General features: G+C 40.6%; 1 protein-coding gene across 1 annotated transcript in view; it reads right to left on the reverse strand.

The window, feature by feature from the left end:
- Nucleotides 1-11037: 11037 nt before the first annotated feature.
- The window catches only part of rpa1 (replication protein A1), a 90726-nt gene continuing 76234 nt past the window's right edge, over nucleotides 11038-25529 (reverse strand). The window contains exon 17 of the mRNA XM_061878123.1: nucleotides 11038-11420. Coding sequence (XP_061734107.1) covers nucleotides 11313-11420 — 108 coding nt within the window. The 3' untranslated portion in view covers nucleotides 11038-11312. The remainder of the gene's footprint in view (nucleotides 11421-25529) is intronic.

Raw genomic sequence — 25529 nt, forward strand, 5'->3', positions numbered from 1 at the left:
GACCTGGTTGTATCAGACCACTATAGTGTGTTCTCTGTAGTGGACCTGGTTGTGTCAGACCACTATTCTGTGTTCTCTGTAGTGGACCTGGTTGTGTCAGACCCCTATAGTGTGTTCTCTGTAGTGGACCTGGTTGTGTCAGACCACTATTCTGTGTTCTCTGTAGTGGACCTGGTTGTGTCAGACCACTATTGTGTGTTCTCTGTAGTGGACCTGGTTGTGTCAGACCACTATTGTGTGTTCTCTGTAGTGGACCTGGTTGTGTCAGACCACTATTCTGTGTTCTCTGTAGTGGACCTGGTTGTGTCAGACCACTATAGTGTGTTCTCTGTAGTGACCTGGTTTTGTCAGACCACTATTGTCTGTTCTCTGTAGTGGACCTGGTTGTGTCAGACCACTATTGTGTGTTCTCTGTAGTGGACCTGGTTGTGTCAGACCACTATAGTGTGTTCTCTGTAGTGGACCTGGTTGTGTCAGACCACTATTGTCTGTTCTCTGTAGTGGACCTGGTTGTGTCAGACCACTATAGTGTGTTCTCTGTAGTGGACCTGGTTGTGTCAGACCACTATTCTGTGTTCTCTGTAGTGGACACTGGTTGTGTCAGACCACTATAGTGTGTTCTCTGTAGTGGACCTGGTTGTGTCAGACCACTATAGTGTGTTGTCTGTAGTGGACCTGGTTGTGTCAGACCACTATTCTGTGTTCTCTGTAGTGACCTGGTTGTGTCAGACCACTATAGTGTGTTGTCTGTAGTGGACCTGGTTGTGTCAGACCACTATAGTGTGTTGTCTGTAGTGGACCTGGTTGTGTCAGACCACTATAGTGTGTTGTCTGTAGTGGACCTGGTTGTGTCAGACCACTATTCTGTGTTCTCTGTAGTGGACCTGGTTGTGTCAGACCACTATAGTGTGTTCTCTGTAGTGGACCTGGTTGTGTCAGACCACTATTCTGTGTTCTCTGTAGTGGACCTGGTTGTGTCAGACCACTATAGTGTGTTCCCTGTAGTGGACCTGGTTGTGTCAGACCCCTATAGTGTGTTCTCTGTAGTGGACCTGGTTGTGTCAGACCACTATTCTGTGTTCTCTGTAGTGGACCTGGTTGTGTCAGACCACTATAGTGTGTTCTCTGTAGTGGACCTGGTTGTGTCAGACCACTATTGTGTGTTCTCTGTAGTGGACCTGGTTGTGTCAGACCACTATTGTGTGTTCTCTGTAGTGGACCTGGTTGTGTCAGACCACTATTCTGTGTTCTCTGTAGTGGACCTGGTTGTGTCAGACCACTATAGTGTGTTCTCTGTAGTGGACCTGGTTGTGTCAGACCACTATTCTGTGTTCTCTGTAGTGGACCTGGTTGTGTCAGACCACTATTGTGTGTTCTCTGTAGTGGACCTGGTTGTGTCAGACCACTATAGTGTGTTCTCTGTAGTGGACCTGGTTGTGTCAGACCACTATTGTGTGTTCTCTGTAGTGGACCTGGTTGTGTCAGACCACTATTGTGTGTTCTCTGTAGTGGACCTGGTTGTGTCAGACCACTATAGTGTGTTGTCTGTAGTGGACCTGGTTGTGTCAGACCACTATTCTGTGTTCTCTGTAGTGGACCTGGTTGTGTCAGACCACTATTCTGTGTTCTCTGTAGTGGACCTGGTTGTGTCAGACCACTATTGTGTGTTCTCTGTAGTGGACCTGGTTGTGTCAGACCACTATTCTGTGTTCTCTGTAGTGGACCTGGTTGTGTCAGACCACTATAGTGTGTTCTCTGTAGTGGACCTGGTTGTGTCAGACCACTATTCTGTGTTCTCTGTAGTGGACCTGGTTGTGTCAGACCACTATTGTGTGTTCTCTGTAGTGGACCTGGTTGTGTCAGACCACTATTCTGTGTTCTCTGTAGTGGACCTGGTTGTGTCAGACCACTATTCTGTGTTCTCTGTAGTGGACCTGGTTGTGTCAGACCCCTATAGTGTGTTCTCTGTAGTGGACCTGGTTGTGTCAGACCACTATTCTGTGTTCTCTGTAGTGGACCTGGTTGTGTCAGACCACTATAGTGTGTTCTCTGTAGTGGACCTGGTTGTGTCAGACCACTATTCTGTGTTCTCTGTAGTGGACCTGGTTGTGTCAGACCACTATAGTGTGTTCTCTGTAGTGGACCTGGTTGTGTCAGACCACTATTGTGTGTTCTCTGTAGTGGACCTGGTTGTGTCAGACCACTATTGTGTGTTCTCTGTAGTGGACCTGGTTGTGTCAGACCACTATTCTGTGTTCTCTGTAGTGGACCTGGTTGTGTCAGACCACTATAGTGTGTTCTCTGTAGTGGACCTGGTTGTGTCAGACCACTATTCTGTGTTCTCTGTAGTGGACCTGGTTGTGTCAGACCACTATTGTGTGTTCTCTGTAGTGGACCTGGTTGTGTCAGACCACTATAGTGTGTTCTCTGTAGTGGACCTGGTTGTGTCAGACCACTATTGTGTGTTCTCTGTAGTGGACCTGGTTGTGTCAGACCACTATTGTGTGTTCTCTGTAGTGGACCTGGTTGTGTCAGACCACTATAGTGTGTTGTCTGTAGTGGACCTGGTTGTGTCAGACCACTATTCTGTGTTCTCTGTAGTGGACCTGGTTGTGTCAGACCACTATTCTGTGTTCTCTGTAGTGGACCTGGTTGTGTCAGACCACTATAGTGTGTTCTCTGTAGTGGACCTGGTTGTGTCAGACCACTATTCTGTGTTCTCTGTAGTGGACCTGGTTGTGTCAGACCACTATAGTGTGTTCTCTGTAGTGGACCTGGTTGTGTCAGACCACTATTGTGTGTTCTCTGTAGTGGACCTGGTTGTGTCAGACCACTATAGTGTGTTCTCTGTAGTGGACCTGGTTGTGTCAGACCACTATTCTGTGTTCTCTGTAGTGGACCTGGTTGTGTCAGACCACTATAGTGTGTTCTCTGTAGTGGACCTGGTTGTGTCAGACCACTATTCTGTGTTCTCTGTAGTGGACCTGGTTGTGTCAGACCACTATAGTGTGTTCTCTGTAGTGGACCTGGTTGTGTCAGACCACTATTGTGTGTTCTCTGTAGTGGACCTGGTTGTGTCAGACCACTATTCTGTGTTCTCTGTAGTGGACCTGGTTGTGTCAGACCACTATAGTGTGTTCTCTGTAGTGGACCTGGTTGTGTCAGACCACTATAGTGTGTTCTCTGTAGTGGACCTGGTTGTGTCAGACCACTATAGTGTGTTGTCTGTAGTGGACCTGGTTGTGTCAGACCACTATAGTGTGTTCTCTGTAGTGGACCTGGTTGTGTCAGACCACTATAGTGTGTTCTCTGTAGTGGACCTGGTTGTGTCAGACCACTATAGTGTGTTGTCTGTAGTGGACCTGGTTGTGTCAGACCACTATAGTGTGTTCTCTGTAGTGGACCTGGTTGTGTCAGACCACTATAGTGTGTTCTCTGTAGTGGACCTGGTTGTGTCAGACCACTATAGTGTGTTGTCTGTAGTGGACCTGGTTGTGTCAGACCACTATTCTGTGTTCTCTGTAGTGGACCTGGTTGTGTCAGACCACTATTCTGTGTTCTCTGTAGTGGACCTGGTTGTGTCAGACCACTATTGTTTGTTAGGGTTAGGGTTTCTACAATTTAATAAGCGCCGCTTATGACCCAGGTGACCTCTCTAGTCCCTAAAAATATGTTGACAAAATACAGGTGGAAAAAGAAACTTCTGTTTTGATGTTTTTCACCGTGCCCAATTATTTTGGAGGGGAATCAGTTCCACATCTCAAAGCGAGGCCGTGTCTCTTGAAACATCTCCAAGGAAGCGGGAACGCATTTGAACAGAAACTGGGACGAAAGCAATAGACGGAAATAATATCATTATTAATTCCATCAAGTCTGCCATTCAAGGTTGGCTCAGACTCGATTGCAACTCTTCTTCTTTTGTGCAAAGTAAAGAAGCCCGGAGCTCTGCAGTTTGATGTCCATAGTAAGGTCACCAGGTATAAAGTGGTGGTCAAAAGTGTACATAATCGTGTAAAGAACATCATCCCATTTCTACAACTCTTATGTTTTACTCTCTGTAAAGCAGCAGTTCCATTGGCAGCAAAAACAGGCCCACAGCATAATGTTACCACCACCATGCTTGACAGTAGGCATGGTGTTGTGTGATTAAAAGCCTCACCTATTCTCCTCCAAACATATTGTGGCCAAACAGCTCCACTTTTGTTTCATTTCTTCCAGGACAGGGGTGTCCAAACTGTGGCCTGGGGGCCATTTGGGGCCCGCAGGTCATTCTTTAACGGACCCACGGCACATTTTAAAAATACAATCGAAAAAAATCCATCCATTTCTACCGCTTATTCCCTTTGGGGTCGCAGGGGGTGCTGGTGCCTATCTCAGCTACAATCGGGCGGAAGGTGGTGTACACCCTGGACAACATTCACACTCACATTCACACACTAGGGACCATTTAGTGTGGCCAATCAACCTATCCCCAGGTGCATGTCTTTGGAGGTGGGAGGGGCCTATCCCCAGGTGCATGTCTTTGGAGGTGGGAGGGGCCTATCCCCAGGTGCATGTCTTTGGAGGTGGGAGGGGCCTATCCCCAGGTGCATGTCTTTGGAGGTGGGATGGGCCTATCCCCAGGTGCATGTCTTTGGAGGTGGGAGGGGCCTATCCCCAGGTGCATGTCTTTGGAGGTGGGAGGGGCCTACCCCCAGGTGCATGTCTTTGGAGGTGGGAGGGGCCTATCCCCAGGTGCATGTCTTTGGAGGTGGGAGGGGCCGATCCCCAGGTGCATGTCTTTGGAGGTGGGAGGGGCCGATCCCAAGGTGCATGTCTTTAGACGGGGGAGGGGCCTATCCCTAGGTGCATGTCTTTGGAGGTGGGAGGGGCCTATCCCCAGGTGCATGTCTTTAGACGTGGGAGGGGCCTATCCCCAGGTGCATGTCTTTAGAGGTGGGAGGGGCCTATCGCCAGGTGCATGTCTTTGGAGGTGGGAGGGGCCTATCCCCAGGTGCATGTCTTTAGAGGTGGGAGGGGCCTATCCCCAGGTGCATGTCTTTAGAGGTGGGAGGGGCCTATCCCTAGGTGCATGTCTTTGGAGGTGGGAGGGGCCTATCCCCAGGTGCATGTCTTTAGAGGTGGGAGGGGCCTATCCCCAGGTGCATGTCTTTGGAGGTGGGAGGAAGCCAGAGTAGAACCCACGCATTCACGGGGAGAACATGCAAACTCCACACAGAAAGATCCCGAAGCCCGGGATTGAACCCTGACTACTCAGGACCTTGGTATCATGAGGCGGACGCACTAACCCCTCTGCCAACGTGAAGCCCCAAGTGGGGAAAAAAAAAAAAAAAAACGTAAAAAGTGGTAGAAAAGCCCAAACAGGTGAAATGTAACAAAATTATTGACCTATTCAAGGCTTCAATTACGTCACATTAAATATTCTACTTTGAAATATTTTTGGGGGGGAAAATGTTGCATATTTTGTGTTTTGCCATATAAAAAAAACTGAGCTGTTTTTTTTTAAAGAAGAGCCTAAAACAAGCAAAAAGCATAAACAACAATAAAACTTAAAATTGACGGATATATTTGAAGTCGATCTGAAGATTATTGTGCTAAAAGTAAACAGTAAAAAAATATATATAATTTATTTTTTAACACTTTAATGAGTAGGACACTTTTGGATCCCCAATTATTTGTTTTTAAGTGTCATTGCTCAAAAAATAATAATGAATCAAAATCCAAAATTAAGGCTCCAATTATTATATAATCTCAGATATTCCACCTAAAAAAGTTATTGGGTGAAAATAGTGCATATTTTGTGTTTTTTCCATTTTTTCTCCCAATGTTGATCTAGATCAGGGGTCACCAACCTTTTTGAAACCAAGAGCTACTTCTTGGATACTGATTAATGCGAAGGGCTACCAGTTTGATACACACTTAAAACAATTGTCAGAAATAGCCAATTTGCTCAATTTACCTTTAATAAATAAATCCATATATATATATATATATATATATATATTTAAAGAAAATGGGTATTTCTGTCTGACATTTTTTTTCCTTTTACGGAAGGTTTTTTTCTAGAGAATAAATGATGAAAAAAACACTTAATTGAATGGTTTAAAAGAGGATAAAACCGGAAAAAAATGAAAATTTAATTTTGAAACAAAGTTTATCTGCAATTTCGACTCTTTAAAATTCAAAATTCAACCGAAAAAAAGAAGAGAAAAACTACCTAATTCGAATGTTTTTGAAAAAATAAAAAAAGTAATTAATGGAACATCTTTAGTAATCTTTCCTGATTAAGATTAATTTTAGAATTTTGATGACATGTTTTAAATAGGTTAAAATCCAATCTGCACTTGGTTAGGATATATAACAAATTGGACCAATTTATATTTCTAACAAAGACAAATCATTTTCCAGAACAACAATTTTAAAAGAAATTCAAAAGATTTAAATTTGATTCTACAGATTTTATAGATTTGCCAGAATTATTTTTTGAATTTTAATCATAATAAGTTTGAAGAAATATTTCTCAAATATTCTTTGTCGAATAAACAGAAGCTAAAATTAAGAATTTAATTAAAATTGTTTTATTATTCTTTACAATAAAAAAATACATCTTTTGAACATTGATTTAAATTGTCAGGAAAGAAGAGGAAGGAATTTAAAAGGTAAAAAGGTATATGTGTTTAAAAATCCTAAAGTCATTTTTAAGGTTGTATTTTTTCTCTAAAATTGTCTTTCTGAAAGTTATAAGAAGCAAAGTAAAAAAATAAATGAATTTATTTAAACAAGTGAAGACCAAGTCTTTGAAATATTTTCTTGGATTTTCAAATTCTATTTGAGTTTTGTCTCTCTGAAAATTAAAAATGCCGAGCAAAGCGAGACCGGCTTGCTAGTAAATAAATACAATTTAAAATATAGAGGCAGCTCACTGGTAAGTGCTGCTATTTGAGCTATTTTTAGAACAGGCCAGCGGGCGACTCATCTGGTTTTGTCTGTGTTTTGTCTGTGTTTTCTTCCTAGGAGCAGTTTGTCCGTGTTGTATTCCACGGGGGGCGGTAGAGCGCAATTTTGAGTTTTGAGGTTAGGTTTTTTCATCAGATCGCAATTTTTGCCAGACCTGATGTGTGTGTCAAGTTTGGTGAGTTTAGAAGCATTTTAAGGGGGTCAAATAACAGCTCAAAGAGGCAAAAATGACATTTTTTAGGAGACTTTGCGTAGAGGTTCTTTGAAGGCGCGTAAAATCAAAACCTGAGAACTTATCAAAACTCAGTTCTATACTTTTAATCAGAAGGGTTCAATCTCTCTCCTGTGCGAGTTTGAAGCCAAAAGAACAAACGCGCTCAGAGGACATAATGTTTGAAGAAAGGTGACCGGTTTTACAAAACTTTTGTTTTGAAGGGGGGACTGCAAACTTCCTGTTGATTTTTGTTGGGGGTTGTCAATCTATGAAATGTAGGTCCAAGCGAGACCTACATAGAGGTTTTTGTTTCATGTCCCTCCGACATTCTGACCGGAAGTTACAAGCAGTTTTGTCTGTTTTCTTCCTAGGAGCAGTTTTTTCAGTGTTTTATTCAAAAATAGCGCTAGAGCGCAATTTTGAGTTTTGGGGTTTGCTTTTTTCATTAGATCGCAATATTCACCAGTCCTTATGTGTGCGCCAAGTTTGGTGAGTTTTGAAGCATTTTAAAGGTGTCAAATTACAGCGCAAAGAGGCAAAAATTGCATTTTTTGCAAAAATTTAATTTTGAAGGGGTTTTCGCCAACTTCCTGTAGATTTTTGCAGAAAGAAGTGAGTGTATGAAAATTGGGTCTAAGTCAGATCTACATAGGAGTTTTTGTTTCATGTCGCCATGACATTCCTAACAGAAGTTACATGCAGTTTTGTCTGTAATTTTTTCCTAGGGGGCGCTAGAGCGCAATTTTCATTTTGGGGGATTGGTTGCTTAATATGTTGGGAAGGTTTGCTATACCGACGTGTGTGTCAAATTTGGTGAGTTTTGAAGCATTTTAAGGGGGTCAAATTACAGCGCGTAGGTGCGGGATAATAATAAAACACAGCAGTTTCAATAGGGTCCTTGGCCCATGGCAATAATACTGATTAATGACAAATTAAAAAAAAAAAATTGGACCAAAACCCTTTGGGGGTACCTGGGATCATAACTAAATGGAGGCCTAAAAGTAGATTTTTATACATATATTGTATTGGTTTTTAAAATAAAAATGATGAAAATGGCCCCCACTTGCTTTGATTTTTCAGTGTGGCCCTCAGTGGAAAAAATTTGGACACCCCTGCCCTGCTCCAGGTGGTCTTAACTTAGTCCATGACATGTCAGGTGTTAGGTCATATCAACAACGGGCAGACAAGCAGAGACAGGGCGCAATCACAGCACATTTCACTTCTGAATAATCCCGTATGAGATGCTCACATGTGTGATCCTTCCTTTTACAAGTAGCTTCAGCGATGTAACTAGGGAGCGTCCTAGACTGAATAAATAGAGGAGCGCGTGGTCTGTTCCTCAGAGCGTACAGTGAGACTGTAGCCGAGTGTGCAGCTCCATGCGTTCTCCTCATGAGCAAAAATTGAACTCGTCTCTGCTTGATTCCTTATTTCTTTTTTTGTTTAAAAACCTCTTAAGAACCAAGCTGTTTACATTCTTTGTCTTTGATTTTTGGGCCTATTGGACCCTAAATAGAATAAAACTAAGAATCATCTTTTGATATGATGTACTTAGTCCATAAGTACACAAACGTGTACTTCATGTTTACTGACATGCTACGTCTTATTTTAACATTTCTTTATCCAAATTCCATTGTATGTTATACTCTTCTGACACCACCAGATGGCAGTATAAGTGTCCACATAAGTGGCCATAAGACCCCAATTAAGTAGTGTACACCATTTTGGAAATAAGATCTAAAAGGTGCTGTCCACACATGTGGCCACTAAGCCTTTAGAGGTTTTGATGGATAGTTTGGTGCTTATCAATCAATAAATGTTTAATTATATAGCCCTGAATCACAAGTGTCTCAATGGGCTACACAAGTCACGTCATCCTCAGTTCAGATCCCATATCAGGGAAAGGAAAAACTTAACCCAATGGGACAATCACAAACCCTGGAAAGGACCGCGGATGTCTCCCCCCAGGGCGACCGGTGCATTAGACGTCGAGTGGATCTAGCATAATATTATGAGAGTCCAGTCCATAGTGGATCTAACATAATAGTGTGAGAGTCCAGTCCATAGTGGATCTAACATAATAGTGAGAGTCCAGTCCATAGTGGATCTAACATAATAGTGAGAGTCCAGTCCATAGTGGATCTAACATAATAGTGTGAGTCCAGTCCATAGTGGATCTAACATAATAGTGTGAGAGTCCAGTCCATAGTGGATCTAACATAATAGTGTGAGAGTCCAGTCCATAGTGGATCTAACATAATAGTGAGAGTCCAGTCCATACTGGATCTAACATATTAGTGAGAGTCCAGTCCATAGTGGATCTAACATAATAGTGGGAGTCCAGTCCATAGTGGATCTAACATAATAGTGTGAGAGTCCAGTCCATAGTGGATCTAACATAATAGTGTGAGAGTCCAGTCCATAGTGGATCTAACATAATAATGAGAGTCCAGTCCATAGTGGATCTAACATAATAGTGTGAGAGTCCAGTCCATAGTGGATCTAACATAATAGTGAGAGAGTCCAGTCCATAGTGGATCTAACATAATAGTGAGAGTCCAGTCCATAGTGGATCTAACATAATAGTGAGAGTCCAGTCCATAGTGGATCTAACATAATAGTGTGAGAGTCCAGTCCATAGTGGATCTAACATAATAGTGAGAGTCCAGTCCATTGTGGATCTAACATAATAGTGTGAGTCCAGTCCATAAGTCTAAAATAATAGTGTGAGAGTCCAGTCCATAGTGGATCTAACATAATAGTGTGAGTCCAGTCCATAGTGGATCCAACATAATAGTGTGAGAGTCCAGTCCATAGTGGATCTAACATAATAGTGAGAGTCCAGCCCATAGTGGATCTAACATAATAGTGAGAGTCCAGTCCATAGTGGATCTAACATAATAGTGAGAGTCCAGTCCATAGTGGATCTAACATAATAGTGTGAGAGTCCAGTCCATAGTGGATCTAACATAATAGTGATAGTCCAGTCCATAGTGGATCTAATATAATAGTGTGAGAGTCCAGTTCATAGTGGATCTAACATAATAGTGTGAGAGTCCAGTCAATAGTGGATCTAACATAATAGTGTGAGAGTCCAGTCCATAGTGGATCCAACATAATAGTGAGAGTCTAGTCCATAGTGGATCTAACATAAAAGTGTGAGAGTCCAGTCCATAGTGGATCTAACATAATAGTGAGAGTCCAGTCCATAGTGGATCTAACATAATAGTGTGAGAGTCCAGTCAATAGTGGATCTAACATAATAGTGTGAGAGTCCAGTCCATAGTGGATCTAACATAATAGTGAGAGTCTAGTCCATAGTGGATCTAACATAATAGTGTGAGAGTCCAGTCCATAGTGGATCTAATATAATAGTGTGAGAGTCCAGTCCATAGTGGATCTAACATAATAGTGTGAGAGTCCAGTCAATAGTGGATCTAACATAATAGTGTGAGAGTCCAGTCCATAGTGGATCCAACATAATAGTGAGAGTCTAGTCCATAGTGGATCTAACATAAAAGTGTGAGAGTCCAGTCCATAGTGGATCTAACATAATAGTGAGAGTCCAGTCCATAGTGGATCTAACATAATAGTGTGAGAGTCCAGTCAATAGTGGATCTAACATAATAGTGTGAGAGTCCAGTCCATAGTGGATCTAACATAATAGTGAGAGTCTAGTCCATAGTGGATCTAACATAATAGTGTGAGAGTCCAGTCCATAGTGGATCTAACATAATAGTGAGAGTCCAGTCCATAGTGTTTAAACCTAACAATGGACAATGTAAATGATCCTGAAAACAAAGAACAGACATTGAATGAGGACAAAGTGAGTCCAAAGTGTACATCAAATACATCACACGAACAAATGAGCTACACAAGTTTTTATTTTAGTCACGTTATCATACAACTTACACAGCAAATCAACAACAGAAAGAAAGGACAAGTCAAGAGGCTCAAACTGAGAACTGAGGAGTGTTGCAACCTTCTCAAAAAGACGTGCTGGTGAGTCAGAGAGCAGGAATCCTCCAAGCCTTCGGTCTGAGGCCAACAAGCTTCACTGTCACACCAGCACCAGGAGCGGACACACCAGGAAGTAAAACAAAACCAAAAACAAAGTACCTCTTGATTGACGTACAAAAAGTTAGACGCTGGCTTCCATTTTCCTGATGTTCATGATCAACCTCCTGCTGTAGTCCTTGTGGTCCACGGGCTTCACGTCCAACACCGTGGCCTTGATCCTGGACTCATCCTGACAACACAACGTGGGATTTAGCATTTCAAGGGACTGCGATAAGACTTGTGTTCAAGCACCTCAGTCAGGTGTGCACACCTTTTCTGCAGGCTAGCAACTTTTCAACGAACCAAGTGGAGGTGATCGACCTCACTCAGGTTCATCATTTATAGTCATTGATTGATGGAAGAGAGGTGGACATGTGAGATGTCTTTAATGACAATGTTTACCACCTTTCTGTCGGTCCTTTCTTCTTATATATACAGTATATGTGGGGGGATATGTGAAGGGATATACAGTATATGTGATGGGATATACAGTATATGTGAAGGGATATAGAGTATACGTGAAGGGATATAAAGTATACAGTATGTGAAGGGACATACAGTATATGTGATCGGATATGTGATATGTGATGGGATATACAGTATATGCAATGAGATATGGGATGGGATATACAGAATGTGTGATGAGATATACAGTATGTGTGATGGAATATAAAGTATTTGTGATGTGATATGCTGTATGTGTGATGGGCTATACAGTATGTGTGATGGGATGTACAGTATGTGTGATGGGATATACAGTATGGTATGTGATGGGATATACAGTATATGTGATGGGGTATACAGTATATGTGATGGGATATACAGTGTGTGTGATGAGATGTACAGTATGTGTGATGAGATATACAGTATATGAGATGGATATACAGTATAAGTGATGGGATGTACAGTATGTGTGATGGGATATACAGTATACTATGTGATGGGATGTACAGTATGTGTGATGGGATATACAGTATACTATGTGATGGATATACAGTATATGAGATGGGATATACAGTATATGTGATGGGATGTGCAGTATGTGTGATGGGATGAACAGTATGTGTGATGGGATGTACAGTATGTGTGATGGGATGTACAGTATGGTATGTGATGGGATATACAGTATATGTGATGGATTTGCAGTATATGTGATGGGGTATACAGTATATGTGATGGGATATACAGTGTGTGTGATGGGATATACAGTATGGTATGTGATGCGATATACAGTATATGTGAAGGGATATACAGTATAGGTGATGGGATATAGAGTATACATGAAGGGATATACAGTATGTGAAGGGACATACAGTATATGCGATGAGATATACAGTATATGCGATGAGATATGGGATGGGATATACAGAATGTGTGATGGAATATACAGTATGTGTGATGGGATATAAAGTATTTGTGATGGGATATACTGTATGTGTGATGGGCTATACAGTATGTGTGATGGGATATACAGTATGGTATGTGATGGGATATACAGTATATGTGATGGGATTTGCAGTATATGTGATGGGTTATACAGTATATGTGATGGGATATACAGTGTGTGTGATGAGATGTACAGTATGTGTGATGGGATATACAGTATATGAGATGGGATATACAGTATAAGTGATGGGATGTACAGTATGTGTGATGGGATATACAGTATACTATGTGATGGGATGTACAGTATGTGTGATGGGATATACAGTATATGAGATGGGATATACAGTATATGTGATGGGATGTGCAGTATGTGTGATGGGATGAACAGTATGTGTGATGGGATGTACAGTATGTGTGATGGGATATACAGTATGGTATGTGATGGGATATGCAGTATATGTGATGGGGTATACAGTATATGTGATGGGATATACAGTGTGTGATGAGATGTACAGTATGTGTGATGGCATATACAGTATATGAGATGGATATACAGTATAAGTGATGGGATGTACAGTATGTGTGATGGGATATACAGTATACTATGTGATGGATATACAGTATATGAGATGGGATGTACAGTATATGTTATGGGATGTACAGTATGTGTGATGGGATGTACAGTAAATGAGATGGGATATACAGTATATGAGATGGGATATACAGTATATGAGATGGGATATACAGTATATGACATGGGATGTACAGTATGTGTGATGGGACACACAGTATATGAGATGGGATGTACAGCATATGAGATGGGATATACAGCATATGAGATGGGATGTACAGTATGTGTGATGGGATAAACAGTATGTGTGATGGGATAAACAGTATGTGTGATGGGATAAACAGTATATGAGATGGGATGTACAGTATGTGTGATGGGATAAACAGTATGTGTGATGGGATATACAGTATATGAGATGGGATGTACAGTATGTGTGATGGGATGTACAGTATATGAGATGTACAGTATATGAGATGGGATATACAGTATATGAGATGGGATGTACAGTATATGAGATGGGATATACAGTATATGAGATGGGATATACAGTATATGACATGGGATGTACAGTATGTGTGATGGGACACACAGTATATGAGATGGGATGTACAGCATATGAGATGGGATATACAGCATATGAGATGGGATGTACAGTATATGACATGGGATGTACAGTATGTGTGATGGGACACACAGTATATGAGATGGGATATACAGTATATGAGATGGGATATACAGTATATGTGATGGGATGTGCAGTATGTGTGATGGGATGAACAGTATGTGTGATGGGATGTACAGTATGTGTGATGGGATATACAGTATGGTATGTGATGGGATATGCAGTATATGTGATGGGGTATACAGTATATGTGATGGGATATACAGTGTGTGTGATGAGATGTACAGTATGTGTGATGGGATATACAGTATATGAGATGGATATACAGTATAAGTGATGGGATGGACAGTATGTGTGATGGGATATACAGTATACTATGTGATGGATATACAGTATATGAGATGGGATGTACAGTATATGTTATGGGATGTACAGTATGTGTGATGGGATGTACAGTAAATGAGATGGGATATACAGTATATGAGATGGGATATACAGTATATGAGATGGGATATACAGTATATGACATGGGATGTACAGTATGTGTGATGGGACACACAGTATATGAGATGGGATGTACAGCATATGAGATGGGATATACAGCATATGAGATGGGATGTACAGTATGTGTGATGGGATAAACAGTATGTGTGATGGGATAAACAGTATGTGTGATGGGATAAACAGTATATGAGATGGGATGTACAGTATGTGTGATGGGATAAACAGTATGTGTGATGGGATATACAGTATATGAGATGGGATGTACAGTATGTGTGATGGGATGTACAGTATATGAGATGTACAGTATATGAGATGGGATATACAGTATATGAGATGGGATGTACAGCATGTGTGATGGGATATACAGCATATGAGATGGGATATACAGTATGTGTGATGGGATGAACAGTATGTGTGATGGGATATACAGTATGTGTGATGGGATATACAGTATGTGTGATGGGATATACAGTATGTGTGATGGGATAAACAGTATGTGTGATGGGATATACAGTATGTGTGATGGGATATACAGTATGTGTGATGGGATATACAGCATATGAGATGGGATGTACAGTATGTGTGATGGGATGTACAGTAAATTAGATGGGATATACAGTATGTGTGATGGGATATACAGTATGTGTGATGGGATATACAGTATGCAATGGTGGCATTCATCTGTCCAGAATGTTGCCAGAAAGCGATTAGCGCCATCATTATTTGCAAAATGAGAGGTTACAAAATGACAATGGGGGAAGAAAACAGGTAAAAAAAAAATCATGTTTCAGAAACTGTGCTGAAAGTTCCACTGCTCCTGAGTCAGAGTGCTCGCCCACAGAAACTCTTTATGCAGACATCAAAATATTCTGTGAAACTACAACAAACTACTTGTCCTCTTCCTCCTTCTTAATCTTCTACGCCCAATAATTATAACAATTAAATAAAATGGTGACTTTGATTGCACATAATCATTGAAACTGCCACAAATGTGTCGATGCTTTTTGTTGCACAAACTGTAGACCTGCAAATCATTTACGGGGGATATTGTGATGTAAAAAGTCAAATAACATATTTCAGTTTTAGGAGTTGGAAGAAGCTCAGTGATGAGTTGAAGACATGAACTTCTTTGTTACGCTTTGAGAAAGTCTTGAAAGGTGGAATAATGGAAAATGATCAAATATATTAATTACTTTCATCACATTGACTTTTTTTAATTATGATGTTCCAGGTAATTTAATTTTCAGTGAAGGTATAAAATATAAATATAATCTATTCCTTTTCACGTTATTATTTTTCTTTTTTTGTGTGATTGTTAAATATTTATCATCTGTGCTGTTCAACTGCTCACACAAAATGGTTGATTATATGAGCGAAATAAACTTGTTTCATTCATTCAATCAAATGTAGTAGTAGTAATAATAATAATAGATTTTTTTTGGTAAAAAAAAGCACTTTACATCAATCAATCTACTTTATTTATAGAGCACATTAAAACAATAGTTTCCAAAGTGCTGCACAGCCATGTTAAAAACAATATTAAAAAAAACAATATTATGCTCCACCAATGACTGAGTAAAAACAAAAAATGAATAAATATAAAACCAATATAAAAAAAATTATTAAAAACTATTTTAAAGGGTAAAATCAATTAAAACAGTAAAATAGAAATCAAAGTGTATAAAAAAGCACAGAGGACCACACAACTCACGTAGTGTTAAAAGCCAAAGAAAAGTGGGATTTAAGACGAGACTTAAAACAGTCCACTGTGGAAGCAGTTGGAACATGGAGGGGCAGAGTGTTCCAGAACTTAGGGCCGACCACAGAGAAGGCCCTGTCTCCCCTGGTCTTAAGTCTGGTCTTGGGCACCACGAGCTGAAACTGGCCCTCGGACCTCAGGATGAGGTCCGAGATATATTGAGGTGCCAGTCCATGTAGACCAGGGGTAGGGAACCTATGGCTCTAGAGCCAGATGTGGCTCTTTTGATGACTGCATCTGGCTCTCGGATAAATCGTAGCTGACATTGCTTCACACGATAAGTACTTAATAATTACGCTGGTAATCACAGTCTTAAAAATAATGTTCAAAATATAAAACATTCTCATGCATTTTAATCCATCCATCCGTTTTCTATCGCTCCTGTCCAAGATTTCGCATTAATGGTAAGACGTATTATATTTATTATTGGTTCAATCCATCCATCTATCTTCCTCCGCTTATCCGAGGTCGGGTCGCGGGGGCAACAGCCTAAGCAGGGAAACCCAGACTTCCCTCTCCCCAGCCACTTCGTCTAGCTCTTCGCCGGGGGATCCCGAGGCGTTCCCAGGCCAGCCGGGAGACATAGTCTTCCCAACGTGTCCTGGGTCTTCCCCGTGGCCTCCTACCGGTTGGACGTGCCCTAAACACCTCCCTAGGGAGGCGTTCGGGTGGCATCCTGACCAGATGCCCGAACCACCTCATCTGGCTCCTCTCGATGTGAAGGAGCAGCGGCTTTACTTTGAGTTCCTCCCGGATGACAGAGCTTCTCACCCTATCTCTAAGGGAGAGAAGGAAACTCATTTCGGCCGCTTGTACCCGTGATCTTATCCTTTCGGTCATGACCCAAAGCTCATGACCATAGGTGAGGATGGGAACGTAGATCGACCGGTAAATTGAGAGCTTTGCCTTCCGGCTCAGCTCCTTCTTCACCACAACGGATCGGTACAACGTCCGCATTACTGAAGACGCCGCACCGATCCGCCTGTCGATCTCACGATCCACTCTTCCCTCACTCGTGAACAAGACTCCTAGGTACTTGAACTCCTCCACTTGGAGCAGGGTCTCCTCCCGAACCCGGAGATGGCATTCCACCTTTTTCTGGGCGAGAACCATGGACTCGGACTTGGAGGTGCTGATTCTCATTCCGGTCGCTTCACACTCGGCTGCGAACCGATCTGCGTCCCAAAGTCACCAGCCTTGGCCTCACTATAGACAGCCATTTTAAACTAGAAAAACAAGTTTAAAATCTGTTTAAAATCCTGGGGATAGGCCACTCCCCAGGAGTGGCCTATCCCCAGGTGCATGTCTTTGGAGGTGGGAGGGGCCTATCCCCAGGTGCATGTCTTTGGAAGTGGGAGGTAGCCGGAGTACCCGGAGGGAACCCACGCATTCACGGGGAGAACATGCAAACTCCACACAGAAAGATCCCGAGCCTGGATTTGAACCCAGGACTGCAGGACCTTCGTATCGTGAGGCCGACGCACTAACCCCTCTGCCACCGTGAAGCCCTAAAAACAACTAGAACAGCCTAATAGCTAGAACTAGTATGCATATTTCTAAAAAAATATATATATATATTTTAAGCATACACAGTCTGTGGTGCCCTCAGGTGGTTAGGGAGAGCGTTCCACTTTGTTTTCCATTTCAGATCATTCAAATTTTACGGATTTATACCCCCAATTTCCTTAATAATGAAGAGTGTCTTCGATTATCAGAACCAATCGAAACGGATGCTGATGAGAATTCCATTGAATAGCGGGCGGTGTTGCAAATATCCTGTACACGTGTTGCAGGAATATTTGATTTAAGGGAGGCTTTTTACAGCCGTTGAAAAGAAGGATCTAGCAACAGGTAGCCATGGCGACCTTCAGGAATGCTGAGAAAGCGCTTTCTTGGCCTAATGATGTTACGATGACACCACACTTCTCAAAGGGCAGCTATAAAACAATTGAAGCCTAATTGGGTTTTGTTCCGGACTGCATCTGAAGCCAAGAAGATGGTGGTGTTACACCCGGACTGGCCTGGGGTCTTAAGGAGGAGGCATGTTGCAGGTGTCCAAGTATCACCAGTATCACACTGGCCTTTTCTGTGCGGGACGCTGGCTAGACTCCAGACTTCCTGCTCGGAGCCCCAGCCCAATCAATTCTTTTATGCGCCGCACAACAAACCTTCATCTGTGTCGCCCAGTGAAGCTCCACCGCGACAAAGCTTTGTACGCATCTCTAAAACCACGAAGATGAGCCTCACTCTCAGTCAAGAAGACAGCAAGATGGCTACGTCATTACAGATAATTAATTACACTCAAGATTTAAAGACTGGATATCTAACAGCTTTATGTGGTGTACGAACCCCGTTTCCATATGAGTTGGGAAATTGTGTTAGATGTAAATATAAACAGAATACAATGATTTGCAAATCCTTTTCAACCCATATTCAGTTGAATATGCTACAAAGACAACATATTTGCAAATAAACATTAACTTTAGAATTTGATGCCAGCAACACGTGACAAAGAAGTTGGGAAAGGTGGCAATAAATACTGATAAAGTTGAGAAATGCTCATCAAACACTTATATGGAACATCCCACAGGCGTGCAGGCTAATTGGGAACAGGTGGGTGCCATGATTGGGTATAAAAGCAGCTTCCGTGAAATGCCAAGTAATTCACAAACAAGGATGGGGGTGAGGGTCACCAATTTGTAAGCAAATTTCCAATTGTATCAATATGGGTCTTGTCTCAAAGTAGATGTACTGTATCAATATAGGTCTTGTCTCAAAGTAGATGTACTGTATCGATATAGGTCTTGTCTCAAAGTAGATGTACTGTATCGATATAGGTCTTGTCTCAAAGTAGATGTACTGTATCAATATAGGTCTTGTCTCAAAGTAGATGTACTGTATCGATATAGGTCTTGTCTCAAAGTAGGTGTACTGTATCGATATAGGTCTTGTCTCAAAAAAGATGTACTGTATCAATATAGGTCTTGTCTCAAAGTAGATGTACTGTATCAATATAGGTCTTGTCTCAAAGTAGGTGTACTTTATCGATATAGGTCTTGTCTCAAAGTAGATGTACTGTATCGATATAGGTCTTGTCTCAAAGTAGATGTACTGTATCGATATAGGTCTTGTCTCAAAGTAGATGTACTGTATCAATATAGGTCTTGTCTCAAAGTAGATGTACTGTATCGATATAGGTCTTGTCTCAAAGTAGATGTACTGTATCGATATAGGTCTTGTCTCAAAGTAGATGTACTGTATCGATATAGGTCTTGTCTCAAAGTAGATGTACTGTATCGATATAGGTCTTGTCTCAAAGTAGATGTACTGTATCGATATAGGTCTTGTCTCAAAGTAGATGTACTGTATCGATAGAGGTCTTGTCTCAAAGTAGATGTACTGTATCGATAGAGGTCTTGTCTCAAAGTAGATGTACTGTATCGATATAGGTCTTGTCTCAAATTAGATGTACTGTATCGATACAGGTCTTGTCTCAAAGTAGATGTACTGTATCGATATAGGTCTTGTCTCAAAGTAGATGTACTGTATCGATATAAGTCTTGTCTCAAAGTAGATGTACTGTATCAATATAGGTCTTGTCTCAAAGTAGATGTACTGTATCGATATAGGTCTTGTCTCACAGTAGATGTACTGTATCGATATAGGTCTTGTCTCAAAGTAGATGTACTGCATCAATATAGGTCTTGTCTCAAAGTAGATGTACTGTATCGATATAGGTCTTGTCTCAAAGTAGATGTACTGTATCGATATAGGTCTTGTCTCAAAGTAGATGTACTGTATCGATATAGGTCTTGTCTCAAAGTAGATGTACTGTATCGATATAGGTCTTGTCTCAAAGTAGATGTACTGTATCAATATAGGTCTTGTCTCAAAGTAGATGTACTGTATCAATATAGGTCTTGTCTCAAAGTAGGTGTACTGTATCAATATAAGTCTTGTCTCAAAGTAGATGTACTGTATCAATATAGGTCTTGTCCCAAAGTAGATGTACTGTATCAATATAGGTCTTGTCTCAAAGTAGGTGTACTGTATCAATATAGGTCTTGTCTCAAAGTAGATGTACTGTATCAATATAGGTCTTGTCTCAAAGTAGGTGTACTGTATCAATATAGGTCTTGTCTCAAAGTAGATGTACTGTATCAATATAGGTCTTGTCTCAAAGTAGATGTACTGTATCAATATAGGTCTTGTCTCAAAGTAGGTGTACTGTATCAATATAGGTCTTGTCTCAAAGTAGATGTACTGTATCAATATAGGTCTTGTCTCAAAGTAGGTGTACTGTATCAATATAGGTCTTGTCTCAAAGTAGATGTACTGTATCAATATAGGTCTTGTCTCAAAGTAGATGTACTGTATCAATATAGGTCTTGTCTCAAAGTACAAACCCCATTTCCATAAGAGTTGGGAAATTGTGTTAGATGTAAATATAAACGGAATACAATGATTTGCAAATCCTTTTCAACCCATATTCAGTTGAATATGCTACAAAGACAACATATTTGATGTTCAAACTGATAAACTTTTTTTTGTAGCAAATGATCATTAATTTTAGAATTTGATACCAGCAACACGTGACAAAGAAGTTGGGAAAGGTGGCAGTAAATACTGATAAAGTTTAGAACTGCTCATCAAACACTTATATGGAACATCCCACTGGCGTGCAGGCTAATTGGGAACAGGTGGGTGCCATGATTGGGTATAAAAGCAGCTTCCATGAAATGCTAAGGAATTCACAAACAAGGATGAAGTGAGGGTCACCAATTTGTCAGCAAATTGTCGAACAGTTTTAGAACAACATTTCTCAATGAGCTATTGCAAGGAATTTGGGATTTTACCATCTACGGTCCGTGAAATCGTCAATAGGTTCAGAGAATCTGGAGAAATCACTGCACGTAAGCAATGATATTACGGACCTTTGATCCCTCAGGCGGTACTGCATCAAAAACAGACATCGGTGTGTAAAGGATATCACCACATGGGCTCAGGAACACTTCATAAAACCACTGTCAGTAACTACAGTTGGTCGCTACATCTGTAAGTGAAAGTTAAAACTCTACTATGCAAAGCAAAACTCATTTATCAACAACACCCTGAAACGCATCTGGCTTCGCTGGGCCCAAGCTCATCTAAGATGGTCTGATGCAAAGTTTTCTTTGGTCTGACGAGTCCACATTTCAAATTATATTTGGAAATAGAGGATGTGGTGTCCTCCAGAACCAAGAGGAAAATAACCATCCGGATTGTTATAAGCGCAAAGTTGAAAAGCCAGCATGTGTGATGGTATGGGGGTGTATTAGTGCCCAAGGCATGGGTAACTTACACATCTGTGAAGGCACCATTAATGCTGAAAGGTACATACAGGTTTTGGAGCAACATATGTTGTCATCCAAGCAACGTTATCATGGACGCCCCTGCTTATTTCAGCAAGAAAATCCCAAGCCACGTGTTACAACAGCGTGGTTTCGTAGTAAAAGAGTGCGGGTACTTTCCTGGCCCGCCTGCAGTCCAGACCTGTCTCCCATGGAAATGTGTGGCGCATTATGAAGCGTAAAATACGACAGCGGAGACCCCGGACTGTTGAACGACTGAAGCTCTACATGAAACAAGAATGGGAAAGAATTCCACTTTCAAAGCTTCAACAATTAGTTTCCTCAGTTCCCAAACGTTAATTGAGTGTTGGTAAAAGAAAAGGTGATGTAACACAGTGGTGAACATGCCCTTTCCCAACTACTTTGGCACGTGTTGCAGCCACCAAAAAAATAAAGTCTGAGTTTGAACATCAAATATCTTGTCTTTGTAGCATATTCAACTGAATATGGCTTGAAAATGATTTGCAAATCATTGTATTCTGTTTATATTTACATCTAACACAATTTCCCAACTCATATGGAAACGGGGTTTGTAAACAAAGATAAACAAATAGTTTTGAAACTATTAAAAGGACACATGTATTAGAAAACCAAGACTTCTATCGATATTTGCAGTTGCGGTTGTTAACATGAATGTGAAAAGTGTCAAAGATGAGTATATGTTTGATTGAACTGTTTATTAAAGCCTACAATTCAGAAATGATTGATAGAACTGTTTCATGCTTGTATGAGGGTCTGTTGAATAGGAAATCATACTCAGCTTTATGTATTAAAACAACATGGGAGAAAGAAGGAGGGATAACAATATCGGAGGAAGAATGGAAAATAACATGGAAATATCATTGGACTTGTACCAGCTCACCCCAGTGGAGGGAGTTTGGCTGGAAAAGTTTGATCAGATGTTTTGTTCCACCTTCTCATAAGTGTATAAGTGTCACTATGATAACTCTCCTGCCTGGTGGAGAAATTGTGGGAATTCAAATCCTCCGCCATAAAGGACTATTAGAAAGAGATACAGCAAGCTCTACAGGATATTTTCAAAGGTGAAATACCACTTGAAAGTAAGACTCGGTTTTTCGGACATGTACTTCAGGACTGGCTGAAGAAAGATAAACACTTCATGAATATCCTGCTGGTGGCTTGTAAAAAAGAGCATTACTAAGAAATGGATATCCCAGGACAGCCCAGCTTTGAAGCAACGGATGGGAATCACAAATGGACATTTTATAACATGGAGAAGATAACGGCCTTTAGTAATTAGAAATTGGAGAAATCGACTTCATACTGGGAAAACTGGGTCAATTATGTCACGCCCCATAAGCCTGAATTTTATTTTTTGAATTAGTAGTTGTACTGCTAGAAAAAAAAAAAAAAAAGGGATTACTCCCAATATATATATATATATATGTAGGTGTGGGAAAAATCACAAGACTACTTCATCTCTACAGAACTGTTTCATGAGGGATGATTGAGGGAACCCGTCATGAAACAGTTCTGTAGAGATGAAGTAGTCTTGTGATTTTTCCCACACCTACATATTGCGCTCTACCACGGTATCGAGCACTATTCTCTGGATAATCCAATCAAGACATATATATATATATATATTAGGGGTGGGCAAATTGATGCGTTAATTATGAGTTAACTCATCAATCTATTAACGCCGACAATTATTTTATCGCACATTTGCGTATGTCGTTTACATGCTTTTACACGCCTTTTCTTAACAAGATGGCGTCGCCCGGCGTCGAGGGGCTCTTGGTAAAGATGGAACATTTGGCAAAAATACCGGACAATTCTGCAAATTTCATGGCTGGCTTACAGCGTGGTCACTCCGGGATCACTTACGACCGCCAGACAATTCTGGATGTGGATAGATCGGGCCGTTTTGGACTGAATGAGACGTGCTTGCTAGACCGGCTAGCTAGCATGGGAATACTTTGCCGGCTACATCCAGCGGCCTGTGAAGCAGCGGAGTATATGTGTTGTCTGTCTATTTATGAATAATGCAGACCAGGAGTGTTGGCTGAGTTCTTAACGTTTGCTTTCAGAGCGTGCATATCACAACATACAAGATGCCGTCATGGCGACACAACCTATACCGGGCTACCGCGCATGCTCCTCACTCCTGTTGCAGGCTGGGTGGGGTAGTTCTTTTTTCCCCTGGCTCATAACATCACAATATAGTACCATGTATATGATGCGTTCAGTTTATCAAAGCACCAAGCAAACAATCGGAAAATTCCCATCATATCAATTCCTAGATATGGTCATAATTATTTTAAGTGCACTACGCAGAATAAACACAACATTATTAATATTGCTACTACGGATAATTTGATCAAAAATTCCCCTAAAACAGCCCACTACCTATAATATAAGTTTTTTAAACATAAGATCCCTGATTAAAAAAAATGTTTCTGCTGTTACCTCAGAAATTGCCTGTTCAGATGTTATGATCGTGGCTCAGAGATTTGTATGTAGATTATATTTATTTTCCATAACAAACAGGATAACTTAAATACCCTGGCAGTGGCAATAAGCTTAAATGTTTGTATTTACATTTTCGGAGTTGATTTTCATAAAATATGCTATTTAACTGCTACTGTTTAACAAGGACTGATTTAAATTGTGTTTGCACAACAAATGTTTTGGCGCTTTTGTTCATGTGGGAGAATATTCCAATAAAGGTGCACTACACACTACTTTTGAATTCATTATTGGGCTTTGCGTATACAATGCAGTTAATCGTGATTAATCGGAGAAATAGTGCGATTAACTTTGATTAAAATTTTTAATCGTTGCCCAGCCGTAATATACATACACACACACATATTTTATTTTATACCTGATTATTACTATTAATGTATTATTACTTCTTTTTTCTTTCATTGATGTATTTGTAGTAGGTACTACTTTGTTTTTCTGCTGTTTCTTTCTTTTTTTTTTTGGATGTGATGGTATGGTTGGGATATAAAGAAAAAATATGGTGACATTTAGGGCAGACAACAGATACAGTATAAGATGGATGTGAATATGACGTAATGGATAGGAATGTCTGATACTGGATGCCAATAAAAATAAAAAAGATGGCTATATTGTAAACATGGAACATTCACAAATTCAACCAGATCAGCTTTTACAGACTAATTTTAATTTGATGGTTAGTGTGTAGTTCAGGGGTGTCACACTCATGTTCATTGAAGGCCACATAGCAGTAATGGCTGCTTTTTTATTTTCTTATTAATTTACATTATGCATGCGAGGATTAACCTGTGGTTAATCATGATTAATGGAAATGTACATGCATTTGATTATATTATTTCTTTGTGTATAACTTGCATTAAAGTCATAAATAAAGGTGACTAGCAGATATTTTTGCTGTTTTTATCTCTCAAAAATAGTTTTGCAATAATAATACATTTTATTTGGTATAGCATTTTTCAGAGTACTCAAAGTCGCTTTACAGGATATAACAATTAAATATAAAACAGTTCAATGTAATAACATAAACATACAGAATATAACGATATAACTGGCATGAGCTGATAATACTTAAGTTTAAAATATGCATTCTTTTTTCTGTCAAAATTGAAGGAACTAACGCATTTAGTAAAAAAATAAACAAGTGGTGTGGCGCTGTTGGGAGAGTGGCCGAGCCAGCAACCTGAGGGTTCCTGGTTTGATCCCCACCTTCTACCAACCCAGTCAGGTCCGTTGTGTCCTTGAGCAAGACACTCGAATGAATGGGTTATATTTGTAGATTTGCTCTTTTTTTATGAAGCCACGCTGTTGTAACACGTGCTGAATGTGGCTTGGCATTGTCTTGCTGAAATAAGCAGGGGCGTCCATGATAACGTTGCTTGGATGACAACATATATTGCTCCAAAAGCTGTATGTACCTTTCAGCATTAATGGTTCCTTCACAGATGTGTAAGTTACCCATGTCTTGGGCACTAATGCACCCCCATACCATCACACATGCTGGCTTTTCAACTTTGGTAAATGGTTGTACTTGTATAGCGCTTATCTACCCCTTTTTAAGGAGCCCAAAGCGCTTTGATACT

This window comes from Nerophis ophidion, linkage group LG18 (genome assembly GCF_033978795.1).
Source record: "Nerophis ophidion isolate RoL-2023_Sa linkage group LG18, RoL_Noph_v1.0, whole genome shotgun sequence".
Classification (NCBI taxonomy): Eukaryota; Metazoa; Chordata; class Actinopteri; order Syngnathiformes; family Syngnathidae; genus Nerophis; species Nerophis ophidion.